Below are 11,514 nucleotides of genomic sequence, written 5' to 3'. Positions count from 1 at the left end.
AGTGACACACGGCTGATTTGAGAAAATATTTTATTCAACCGATGTCAAAATGAAGTGCCTCACGCCCAAGAAAAATTTATTGAGTCTTCCAGCCTCCATGCCTCGCGACTCTTGACCCCGTCGCTCTGCTTAACAGCTGCGGGTTGACCCCCAACTCGCCAATTGGCCGTTCTATATTCTGTTGTCGGTAACGATACATTCCTGAAACCAAATCCCAATATCCCGCACGAACTGGCCTGACCTGGTACATGACCCCAGCCTTATGAGAGAAACATACAAGAATAGGAGCAGAATAAAAATATACTACACCATCCTAATATGAAATTAGTTTCACATTAATATTCTAGCAGCGAGACATATTTGACAGTACATTGGTTTTTGCACATTACCATCCCTTGAACGCCACGTTTCCTTCTTAGTGCAACAAAAAATAGATTTGTTATTTAGTTTTTTTAAATTATTAGTTTGTCCGACAATACAAAAAGAATCAGAACTTGGTAAAACAGTGGAACTTGATCCAGTCGGCAGAGCTCATGTTGAATCAGAATGACGAACTAACGAATACAGTGACTAAAATCGATTCACGCTTACCAGCATATAGAAACATCAATGACTTCCAAATTTACTACGATTAGCACCTTGCTCAGTCCTTAAGCTGAGTGAATAGCAAGGCTTCACTGTATTGCTAATAAACAAACTATAGGCACATATTGAAAAATTAATCATTGATGCGGCGCACGATGATTCCGACATCACGTTGAAATGGGTTGGCTAATTTTTAGGCAACTCCAGTAGACGGTTCTGGCCAGGGCGAAGGCGGCGATAAGAAGGAGCAGCACCCACGCGGCGTAGATCCCTTTGGAGTCCCGAGCGGGCCGCCACGTTCCCACCTGGATGCAAAATGAGGGTTACGTACGCCCTGGTATTGCGTTCACATGGCCTCTGTCAACACTCACCATTAGTCCGGCGGTGGAAGCGGCCACCACGGCGAAGACCATGAGACACAGCAGGGTCCTCCTCCTCGGGTACCGCCGGCCAACTGAGGAACTGGAAGAACACCGAACAAAAATGTCTCCACTTCCTATTGAGGAGTTCTCGATACAAAGCGACAAAGAGGCGCTTACACTTTACGACAGTGCGGACATCTAGACAAGGTCCTGTCGGAAATTTCTGTCCACTGGGAGAGAAACAGAAGGTGAGTCAGTTGCGTGAGATGTTACGGAGGAAGAGGGACAGGAACAGGCACCAGGAACGTGTTGGAGCAATGGCCACAGATGACTCGGACACCGACGGGTGGGTTCTGCAGCTCCGGACTATCCTCGCCGACGTGAACTGGGCCTAGATTGATGATGCGTTTACTGGAAGGAAAACCACAAACAAACGTTGACATCCGAGCTTCCGTTTCGCTTTCATCCAGCGTAGGCCAAAAAGTAGTCATGAATGAGTGAACAGACCAGTACGGTCGTGGACATGCGATCTTCTGCGACGTGACTTTGCAGATGAGCAGACAGCTACATGGACATCTGACATATTTCTTGCCAGCCGGGGCGTTCTTGATGGGCTGCAGAAGGGAGAAGCGTTTTAAACTCTCACAGGCGCACACTACGTGGGGGGTAAAGGTCACACGGGACTCACAGTCGCTTCATTGCAAACGCTGCACTTGACCACATGCTGGTGCGTCTTGCCTTCCACGCATATGGCTCCCTGACAAACGCGGCAGCTGATAACTGGAGCGCTACCACTGAAGCTTTCCGGGCTGCTGTGTGGCGAGTAGGGCGGCGGGGGTTCATCAGGCACCAAACCTAGAGGAGGAGGAGGGGGCATTTGTTTAACATTCATCACTGATACCTTCCTCAGCAGCATTTTAGATCTACTGTATAGTGTTATGAGGCAGTTATTATTTTGTCCACTTGAGGTCGCCATACTCAAGTTCCACACTGTCGGAGCTTCCTCAGCAGCATTTTAAATCTACTGTATGTGAAGCACGGGTATTATTTTGTCCACTTGGGGTCGCCATACTCAAGTCCCACACTGTCGGAGCTGTAACTTTTGAATATCTGCGAGTTCAAAAGGCAGTTTTTACTTTCACTGCAAATTCTCATATGGCAAAAATGAGCTATGTAAAATTAGAGATCACAATTTCAAAATCCACGATACGGCGTGAACGGTGATAAGACGAAGGGACATTAATAGACATTTTACATTTTTGTACACTCTGCTAAAGTCAGATTGATGTCTATGATTCTATAATATTAAAGAACTTTACGTGCTCATACTTGGTATGAATAATTCTTACAACGTGACCACCAAGAACAAACCATCATGTGACCACCAACCATTATCTATGGATCTTTAAAAGAAAGACAATACAATCATCTAAGCTTGGGCGAACTTAAAGCCCCTAACATTTCGCGAATCGTTTATGTCGACATATGTGATATTTCTTGCATTTCTGACATACTCTGGGGTTCAGCGAGGAGTCCGTAGGACGTTCTACCGAGAAAATTGCCATTTGTCTCGTCGTGGTGCTCGGAGGACAGCAGCGGTGAGCTCTCCCCATCCGCCATCACTCCCAACGGGCCTCTACTAGTCCCACAGCACGAAGGAAGAGGCCGAAGGACAGCGGCGGCGACAACTCAGGGGCTCACTCTTGCAACTTTTTAGCGAGATTTTCAGTCCCAAATTCGGATGATGACACTGTGGAGTGAGACGGCGAAAGGCGGAAGTGAAACACTGTAAACACGAGTCACATGACCGTGGTGTGTGATTGACAGTGCGCTCCACCTCTGGGAGAATCTCAGAGAGAGTAGGCGGGGTCAACTACAAAGCTGCCGTCACCTGATTGGCTGTTAGTCACCTGATTGGTTGACAAAGACTTTTGATAAAGACTTTTGTCTTTCGTGCAGCAAAGTTTAGCAAAATGTACAGGAAAACATGAAAAAAAATTGGAACTTGGCTATTAATTATTTGACATACAACAAAGTGTTAAAAACCTATTCATCTAATTGTCGTAAATTTTAAAGATCTTGTTTATTTTCACTTCCTGGTTTATCTAATTTAACCTAATCTGATAATATCAGCAATGTATACTTTTTTTCAGTTTCCTTAGATGTGCTCAGCAGAGTCCTAAAAACCATAGAGAAACTTTGGATGATAAAGTGGCCATTGTCCAAAAATACTTTCTCGACACAATTCAAACACCTCTAACCACCTAACGGTGTGGGAAGACAAGGAACAATAAAACTGGGACTGTTCTACCAAATGTCTTAGTATCTCATATATTTTAAAGATGTCAGGACTCCGTGGGAGTGAAAACAGCTCTGTTGTTTTGTGAAAACCACTATCTAATTGTTGTCTCCGTGACAAATGTACTGTCTTCTTGCCAGTTGGAATGCTTTATGAAACCGGAGTTCCCCAAGGCCAAGAAGAAGCACCAATAATATTTTAACTTCACACAGGAAGGATTAACCTAAGATGTGAAACCCTCAACTTTAGACATGTGACATCATGCTAACCATTAGCTCAAAATGCTTCCTCCCCCAGATTATTTTGTCAAGTTCAGCTTCTTTCCACAAAGTCTTGCTATTGCGCAATGGTTACAGCACCTTGTTAAAAATTCCACTTAGGTTGAACAAGTTGTTTGTTACCACAATGAAATCTTTTGGAATGCTGTTGACCGACATTTTTGTCTACCTGTCCTTTTGTAATGTCAGAAATCAGGAAGCTGTGATGTTTAAAAAGCTCATCCGTGGCCATGTGAAAACACAGCCAAGCACATAAATGTCTAATTAGAATTTAAATTAACCCATCATCTTCCCTTTTCAAATAAATTTTTCTGCGTGTGACAAGAACTGGTCCGGCAACCACCGAACATTTTAGCCGTGACTTGCAATTTCGCTCAACCATAACGTACAAAGTGTCCCTCCTTTTCTCAAGCATAGAGAAATATTATTGAAGGGCCAAAAAATGTTGCTTTGGAAATCATTTCAACACCGCAACATATGAAGCGGCAAGCAATTTTTTTAAAGTCTCACAAATATGCACAGGCATAGACAGACATAGTCACCCACTGTTATCAGAATCTCCTCATGCCAGGCCACGCCCTTGGACATTGTTCACTGCAATGCAAGAAGCTGGCCAGACCAGAGGCACGAACGTCCGTGACTAAGACCATCCACTGTTCATCATGTGGTGCCACCTGCTCGTCTTGTCCCTGCTCGTCTGCGGCTCCCATGCATCCAACTTCCTGAGCACGGTCATGATCTATGACCCCTCCGGGAATAATACGGTACGTAACCTCGACCCGGTTGCAAAAACCTGTTGGAATGACTCGACGTCTACGCAGGTGGTTGTTCGCTCCAAAATGACCTACCAAAACCAGTGCCCTGGATCCTTTTGGACGTGTCAGTCAAAGAACTGCACCGAAGGTGCATCTCGGGCCGTAGCCACCATTGATACTAACGGAACGTGTCAAAATGACGTAGAAACATATTATGATGTGACGCAGACCTCCAAGCTGGTGCTGCGGTAAGTTGCCCGGACATCCCAACCGCCTTGAAATAGTAAAAAAAAAAAATAAAATTATGTGTGTTGGTCAAGCCTTTCTGCTCCAGTTGTCCTCCAGTGGTGGATCAACGTTACCAATAACGTAACAGAGGTGGTGGCCGTCGCACACGCACATACCTGGACGAGATCCGACACTGGCCGGGCAAACGCGTCCCCCCGGTCCAACGTGCTGCCCGTTCTCAGGTACAGTAAGACCACCCTAAAGTGGAAGCGTGATGGACTTCCAGCTGTTTGCGTGCACCCCGTAGAGTCGCCTCCAACTGCCAGAGGAACGTGACCCTACCCACCTTCGACCCTGACGGAGACGTGGTGAGGTGTCGCTATCAAAACGCAACATCTGTTCTCAAGCTCTCGGCAGTAAGTGACCCTTGAAAACAATCTCAAACGTCTACTTCAGTCGTAAAAAAGTCCTGACTACTCCGTGTTTGCAGGATTGCAACATGTTTTTCGTCCCAAGCATTGACATCGCGGAAGGTGCGTACGCCGTGCAGGTGCTCATGGAGGACTTTCCTCGCCAGAACATCACGCTGGCTTACGGCAATGGAAGTGAGAATCTCACAAGCGAGGATCCCCTCAGCCAAATCCCCGTCCAGTTTGTTCTGATCGGTAAGAAAATGGGCACATTTGGACTCTAGACTGTTGATTTTTTCTAATTGTGTTGTTCCTCATCAGAGGCTTGCCGTTAAATCATTGCGTCTGTGTGCTAAAAAATGTGTAGTAGGTCCTCGGCTGACGTCCTGCGTGGATGGAGAGTCCCTGCCTCTCTTCTGGCCTTCTACACCAGCCAACGGAGATCATCTGTTCGCCTCAGTCAATCAGACCCTGATAATCCGCTTAAGTTTTATCGCGCCATCTATTCAGTATGTGTTTGATGAATGTGATACTAGAAAAATAGTAGCGCATAAAAAGAATCGAATCAGTAGCAGCTTGTGTCATCCATTTTCTGAAGAAGGTTTTATGTTTTAGGAGCCTGCGTCTGCTGTTTAGCGGGCCGTTGGACATGACTGATAGGAGGAACAGTGAGCTGGTCTGGACGCCGACTGAGAAGGACCTGGGTCTAAGTCACCCAGTCTGCTTCGTCCTTCAAACGGTTGACTTTGAAGTGATGTAGGTGTCTTAAGTTTATGAGCAGTACCGCTCATCGGTGACAACCATAGTCACGCACTTAGCATGCTAACACGCTAATATTACTCTCTCACAGCACACGTCACTCAGAGATGCGCTGTGTCATTGTGACGGTTCATCCTGGTGAGTTTGTTCCTTCCTTCAATTCAAATGTTTTGAGTCCAGCAAGTTTGAAAATGTTTTTTTTTTTTAACCTAAGATGGTAGGATCAAAGCGAATCAAAATGGTGGATTGTACAAATAAAAACCTTCCTGATTTTTTTTTTTTTTTTTCCTTCAAGCAGACAGGACGATTTATAATGACACGTCATAATTAGCGCTTTTACTTGCCCCAAAATTAAAGAAGCATGAATAATTGCTTAATTGTTTTGTCGGGCATTAGCTCAATGATCATTTGAAAATCCGATGACATCATCACCAGCTCGCTGCCAAACCAGCCAAAAACTAAAAGTCATTTCTGTATTTAGTTGTGGTTACAGTGACAGCAAGGCTCCAGTCGACATTCCGCCTGTCTGCGGACCAAATCGACGTAGCGCAGGTCCGTCATTCAGCATCAGGTGTGCAACACACTCAAGTCAACGCTAGCACGCTTTTGAATGCTCCCGTTTTTTTGACCCGCAGCTGAAAGCAGATCTGGTGTTACGAGGGCTGCCCTCTGACACCACCCTGAAATTGGTGAGCTTCAACGAGACCGCAACACAAAGCTCCATTGTACCCTGAGCAAAGTGGGATTCTGGGGCCTTCACTTTGTGCCAAAGCCAATTATTTATGTTCATCATTCATACATTGAACACATTGTTGGACCAATTATTTTTTTTTTTTTACACACATTCGAGTGCTTGCCGATAATTAGCAGTGAAGATACTTGATGTCATTACATCTGTGATTAAATTGTGATTAAAGTGTGTTTTTAATTTTAATTTACTTATAACAAAAAATTATGTTCGGAAACAGAATCTTGTGCTGAACGCTATCGGTGATGTGGTATCGGAACTTTTTTTTTAGTACATATATATCATTGATGCCTCTGTAGTTATTGCTGCAAAAATGAGCTCACTAAGCAAATTCTTTTTTAATCCTGATTTTTGAAGAAAATACAATAAGGAAAACAAAAATATATCTGTCTTTATTTCTTATTTTATCTGTCTGAAAATGACTTATTTTACAGGCACAATAAAGTAACTTTTAAAGAGCCGTGATTTTTTGCTGTAAGAATTTGTTTTAAGACTTCTGAGTGAGACTAATCTCAAAAACACACACGGGCAGACCGGTCACACCGCCGTTTAATTTTATAAAAAAGAGGAGCACATCTTTTCTTGGGACTCCCCCTCCATTTGGCACTATAATTAACCTTTTGTGAAACTTTTTTCAGGCTTTTTCTTGGCAAGTTACCAGCACATTTCTAACAATTATAACGACTGCATGTGAGTTTGTGTGTGTGCATTCATTATACAATTTTTTTTAGATGAAAAGATGTTTCTGTAAATTGAAAATTAAAGCCAGTCCCATTGACATTTGAAAAAATAAAATAAAAATTGCTTCCCGTCTTACTCTACTTGACACGTGCGCATTCACGGCTAACAACGAGGCACTCTAAAGCTGCCGCAGTGTAGACGGAGCACGCTAGCAAACTACGTTAGCAAATCGGAAAATGACACGTGATAGGATGAGCAGCCGGTGCGGCGGTATGAGGGAGCAATAGTTTTGTCAATTGCACAAAAACGTCAACGAGCTGTCACACTGATGGTAATTACAATGGCAAGCTGCCAGGCCTCACCTTTGCATTCTGCTGGTAAATCAGAACACAGTTTTTCCCCTGAGAACAAGTCAGACCGCATAAAGAAGCCGGCGTCAGACGCTCGACTCGTTATTGTGAGTCGCACCAGTTGAGGTCCAGTCATCCGTCATGCGTTGCTGCCTGTTGGTTTTGTCGCTGCTGGCCTGCAGCTGCCGGGCCTTGAACTACACGGGCTCGGCGTTCACCTACCACCCCCTCAATGGCACGACCAACACGGTACGTATTCCACCTTTCCCGAAGCGTATATCAACGTCTGCGCTGTCGGGTGACGTCCGGTTTATGCTCCGCAGGCGGTCGTTCGCTACAAGGTGGCCTTCCAGGAGTGCAACAACCTCACCTTGGTGAACTGTGAGGCGGAGCTCTGCACAGTCAACTTGGTGTCTGTGAACTTTGTGGACGAGAACAGCGGAGAGTGGTGTCAATATGAAGTCATCGTGCATGTGAACAACTCCGAAGCACCTTTTCATCTGGCGTGAGTCTTGAGAGCTTCACTTTCGGGCTATTGGATATATTTATGGATACAGAGAAAGGATAAGTTAACCTCGCTCGATCTTGATTGACTAACATCTTGGGGACTTATGTATCAGGCTGAAAAAAAACCAGACAGATAGATCCCGCCCCTCCTCTGAAGGTCTCTGTCTCTCTCTCTCTCTCTCTCTCTCTCTCTCTCTCTCTCCCCTCAGGTCTTCAATTGACTCAATTTCTAAACAATCCTAAACCAGGGTTATCTTGTTTCCAAACCTTCCAGTCAGTGCTGTTCCCATTAATGATGTTCCTGATTCTGTCCATCCCAAATCCACTCAAGAACGATTTTTTTTTTTTGTTCTTCCAGACTGGAAGGCATCAACTGGATCGACAACATCAACAGTATCACGGACGTGAACGCCTCGACATACCTCGAGCTGAGGACAAGGTCCGACACAGGTCGGCCAAATTCGTCCCCCCGGACCACCATGCTTCCCATCCACAGGTACGACCACCCTGACATTGACATGTGGGCGCCATGGCAACCAGCCTCCAAAGAATGTTTGTGTCAATCCCAAAGGGTCCCCTCCAACTGCGACAGAGTAATAAGGCTGCCCATGTATGACACAGACGGAGATAAAGTTTACTGGTATGAGAAGAATAACAGCTTTGCGAAATTTAGTTTCTTTCCCAAAGTTCTTTATCGCAATCCAGTAAGTGACCCCCACCGGCTCAAAACAACACCCTCCTCAAGCCCAAGCCTAGTGCTGACTGCTCCTTCTTTGCAGGATGGTCATTTATTCTATGATGCCATCGTGCCTGAGGACGTCGAGGAGGCCATGGAGGGCGCGTACGCTGTAGAGCTGATGATAAAGGATTTCCCACACGACGACTTGCTTCTAATTGACCCAAATGGGGTCAAGACATTTCACTCACATTTGGATCCCCTCAGCGAGGTCCCCATTCAGTTTGTTCTGCAGGGTGAGAAAATGTGAACGTTTGGATTTGACTCATGTTCATTCTCAGTGAAAAAGTCGGGAGAGTCAAAATGCGGAAAACATTCATAATACTGGTGTTATTGTTTTGTATTTTCAGTGGCGGGAATGGGAATGAGTAGAGCTACGTGATTTATGAATTTTCAGGGCATTAAGCTTTTTTTACTGTTGAGGAGTCAGAGCGTGACGGTAAAACAGAAAGTTCTGTCTTGCAATGCAATTTTGTTGACGCTAAAAATCACGACTGCTAAAGTGGTATGATAATGCTAAATAATTCTGTTTCAAGTGATTTTGTAATGTGTGTCACTATATTAACTATAACTTTTCCCCTGTGTGAATTGTTAATTTCCAGTGGATCCACCAGTGGAGTCGTGTATACCAGGGGATATGGTACCCAAATTTGTGTATCCTACACCTAAAGATGAAACTCACCTTTACGCCTTTGTAAACCATACGCTGAAGATTGACATTCATGCAAGGGCGCTGAGATCAAGGTAGGCATTTTAAATAATTTAATACCACCACAGAATCATGCAGTACTGAAAGTGCCAAAATGAAATAAATAAATACCCCATGAAATATTTCATTAAAAAGCTCATTAATTAGTTCAAGATTTTATGTATTAATTGGATATGGCATTTATTAAATGAAACAAATAAATGGTTAAATATTTAAATGCATGATTCAAAAATTAAATGTCTCATTGTTTCGTTTATGAATCAAATATGGAATGAATTCAATCAATGTGTGATAGCATCGAACAAGTGCTGTTCAGCGGGCCGGCTGGCATAGAGAAGGAGGATCTCGGCGGCGGCCAATTTGTTTTGTCCTGGACACCGACTGTAGAAGATTCGGGCCTACGTCACGCCATCTGCTTTGTTGCTGAATCGATTCTAGTTCCAGAACGGTACGTATATTTGCTCATTGGCACACTCGGCATATACAGTAATCCTTCGTTTATCGCGGATAATTGGTTCCAAAAACCACCCGCGATAAGTGAAATCCGCAAAGTACGGTCACCAACGAGAAGGACAGGCTAACGAGTTAGCGGAAAGATGCTAATTCGCGATCGTGCTAACACGCGAAAACGGACTTCTAAAGGAATGTAAACGAACATTTGGAGCAATACTACATTATCCTAAATCTTAAACACATGTTTGCTCACTTTAGAAGTTTTATTTTGACTTTTAAATGTTGTTTTAATGTGGGGGAAAAAAATCCGCGATGTAGTGCAGCCGCGATAAACGAAACGCAAAGTAGCGAGGGATCACTGTATACTAACATGTCAATTTTGCCGTCCCACAGCAAACTTCATTCGGAGATGCGCTGCGTCATCGTAGCAGTTGACCACAGTGAGTCAAACCTCTTATTGTCTCTTTTATATAATAATAAAACAGACTTGACATCACCATGTGGCAGTGGCGGGCCTATCGTCCTCATTTAAAAATGTCAGCAAGCTAGCTAGCTAATTTGAATTCTGCCTGCTCTTAAAAGTTCATTGGCGTGCATTTATAATTCTGAAGACATGGTTGAAATGTTGATGGGGGAGAAAAAACAACAACTCACCACTGCCACTGGGTCCATCCAGGCCACCCGATTTAAACTCCGCGACGTTTTCTTTTTAGCGTATTTTGCCCTGGATGCCAAGTTGTTGGTCCGAAGCTTCGCTTCTGTCGAATACGTCATCAAAGAGTACGGTTTAAAGGGGGTATGTAGTCTCCATGTCACACACACATACACATTATTATGCACACCATTTAAGTGTCTTGTTTTGTCCTGCAGTTGAAGGAGGAGCTGGTTAAGCGAGGACTGCCCACCGACATCCAAGTGCGATTGGGGTGGATAACTAAAGAAAAATATTTGGATTGATTTATATGTTAATAAAAATGAGGACGAAATATCGTCCTGTACGTGACTTATGGCGTGAGGGAGACGAGACGTAACGATAATGCCGGTTTCATAACAATAACTAAATCTGTAATGCCTTTTCGTTGACGAATAAAATCGGGACTAAATGTGATTTAGAAAATAAAATTAGGATAAAATGTGATTGTCATTTACCAAAACGAGATGTGACGAAATGTCGTGCTAAATCCCGATGTCGTTTGATTTTCCTCAATCCCGATCGGTATGACGGCGTACTCGTCATTTCCCCCCCCCCCCCCCCCCCCCCCCCATAATATCAGACTTGTATTTTTATTTCTTTTTCTGAAGTGTACTAAATATTATTTGATGTTTTAAGCACCTTGTTAGTTTTCTCCGTGATCGCGTGTATTTGCATAGGGTTTCTGATTACCTAGTAGCAACTTCCGGTCAGGTTACTCTTAAGTTAACCAGTCATTAGGCACCTTCATAAGGTAGCAATATCTTTGTTTTTTGAAATTTAATAGTCAAGGCTCATTAAAATAATGAGGCCTATTGTCATATTTGACTTGTTGCTGCACCAGTTGCGGCAGAGTTGATGCGCCACGCCCTCAATGAGGCCTGGCGCAGAATTTGACACTTTTGAATTTGTATTACCTCTCTTCAAAATATATGTGAATAACAATAAAAAAAACAACATGGG

General features: G+C 43.9%; 3 protein-coding genes across 4 annotated transcripts; 2 read left to right on the top strand and 1 right to left on the bottom strand.

Annotated features, from left to right (window-relative positions):
• Positions 1-13: 13 nt before the first annotated feature.
• LOC125985179 (type I phosphatidylinositol 4,5-bisphosphate 4-phosphatase-A) lies at positions 14-10,660 on the bottom strand. The gene is made up of 8 exons (XM_049747807.1): positions 10,515-10,660; positions 2,462-2,697; positions 1,636-1,802; positions 1,455-1,561; positions 1,247-1,358; positions 1,125-1,177; positions 957-1,047; positions 14-890 (listed from the first exon to the last, which is right to left on the bottom strand). The coding sequence occupies exons 2-8, from the start codon at positions 2,565-2,567 to the stop codon at positions 753-755; spliced, it is 774 nt and encodes a 257-aa protein (XP_049603764.1). The 5' UTR covers positions 2,568-2,697; positions 10,515-10,660; the 3' UTR covers positions 14-752.
• Positions 4,078-6,889, top strand: LOC125985145 (uncharacterized). 2 transcript variants are annotated; one of them, XM_049747756.2, is made up of 10 exons: positions 4,078-4,288; positions 4,346-4,527; positions 4,600-4,749; positions 4,815-4,923; positions 4,998-5,172; positions 5,285-5,426; positions 5,533-5,673; positions 5,768-5,814; positions 6,158-6,247; positions 6,312-6,889. In XM_049747756.2, exons 1-10 carry the CDS (start codon positions 4,187-4,189, stop codon positions 6,347-6,349), a joined length of 1,176 nt encoding a protein of 391 aa, XP_049603713.1. In that variant the 5' UTR covers positions 4,078-4,186; the 3' UTR covers positions 6,350-6,889. The 2 variants fall into 2 exon arrangements, with proteins under 2 accessions (XP_049603713.1, XP_049603704.1); XM_049747747.2 differs by having other exon boundaries at positions 4,090-4,288; positions 6,158-6,228.
• LOC125985139 (uncharacterized) lies at positions 7,512-11,508 on the top strand. Its single transcript, XM_049747734.2, has 10 exons — positions 7,512-7,704; positions 7,779-7,960; positions 8,321-8,458; positions 8,534-8,666; positions 8,742-8,934; positions 9,301-9,442; positions 9,703-9,855; positions 10,254-10,300; positions 10,574-10,656; positions 10,731-11,508. Exons 1-10 carry the CDS (start codon positions 7,597-7,599, stop codon positions 10,815-10,817), a joined length of 1,266 nt encoding a protein of 421 aa, XP_049603691.1. The 5' UTR covers positions 7,512-7,596; the 3' UTR covers positions 10,818-11,508.
• The last annotated feature ends 6 nt before the right edge of the window (positions 11,509-11,514 follow it).

The sequence above is a fragment of the Syngnathus scovelli genome, chromosome 1 (assembly GCF_024217435.2).
Source record: "Syngnathus scovelli strain Florida chromosome 1, RoL_Ssco_1.2, whole genome shotgun sequence".
Taxonomy (NCBI): domain Eukaryota; kingdom Metazoa; phylum Chordata; class Actinopteri; order Syngnathiformes; family Syngnathidae; genus Syngnathus; species Syngnathus scovelli.
The sequence above is the reverse complement of the archived record's forward strand: the minus strand, read 5'-3'. Positions and strand labels throughout refer to the sequence as shown.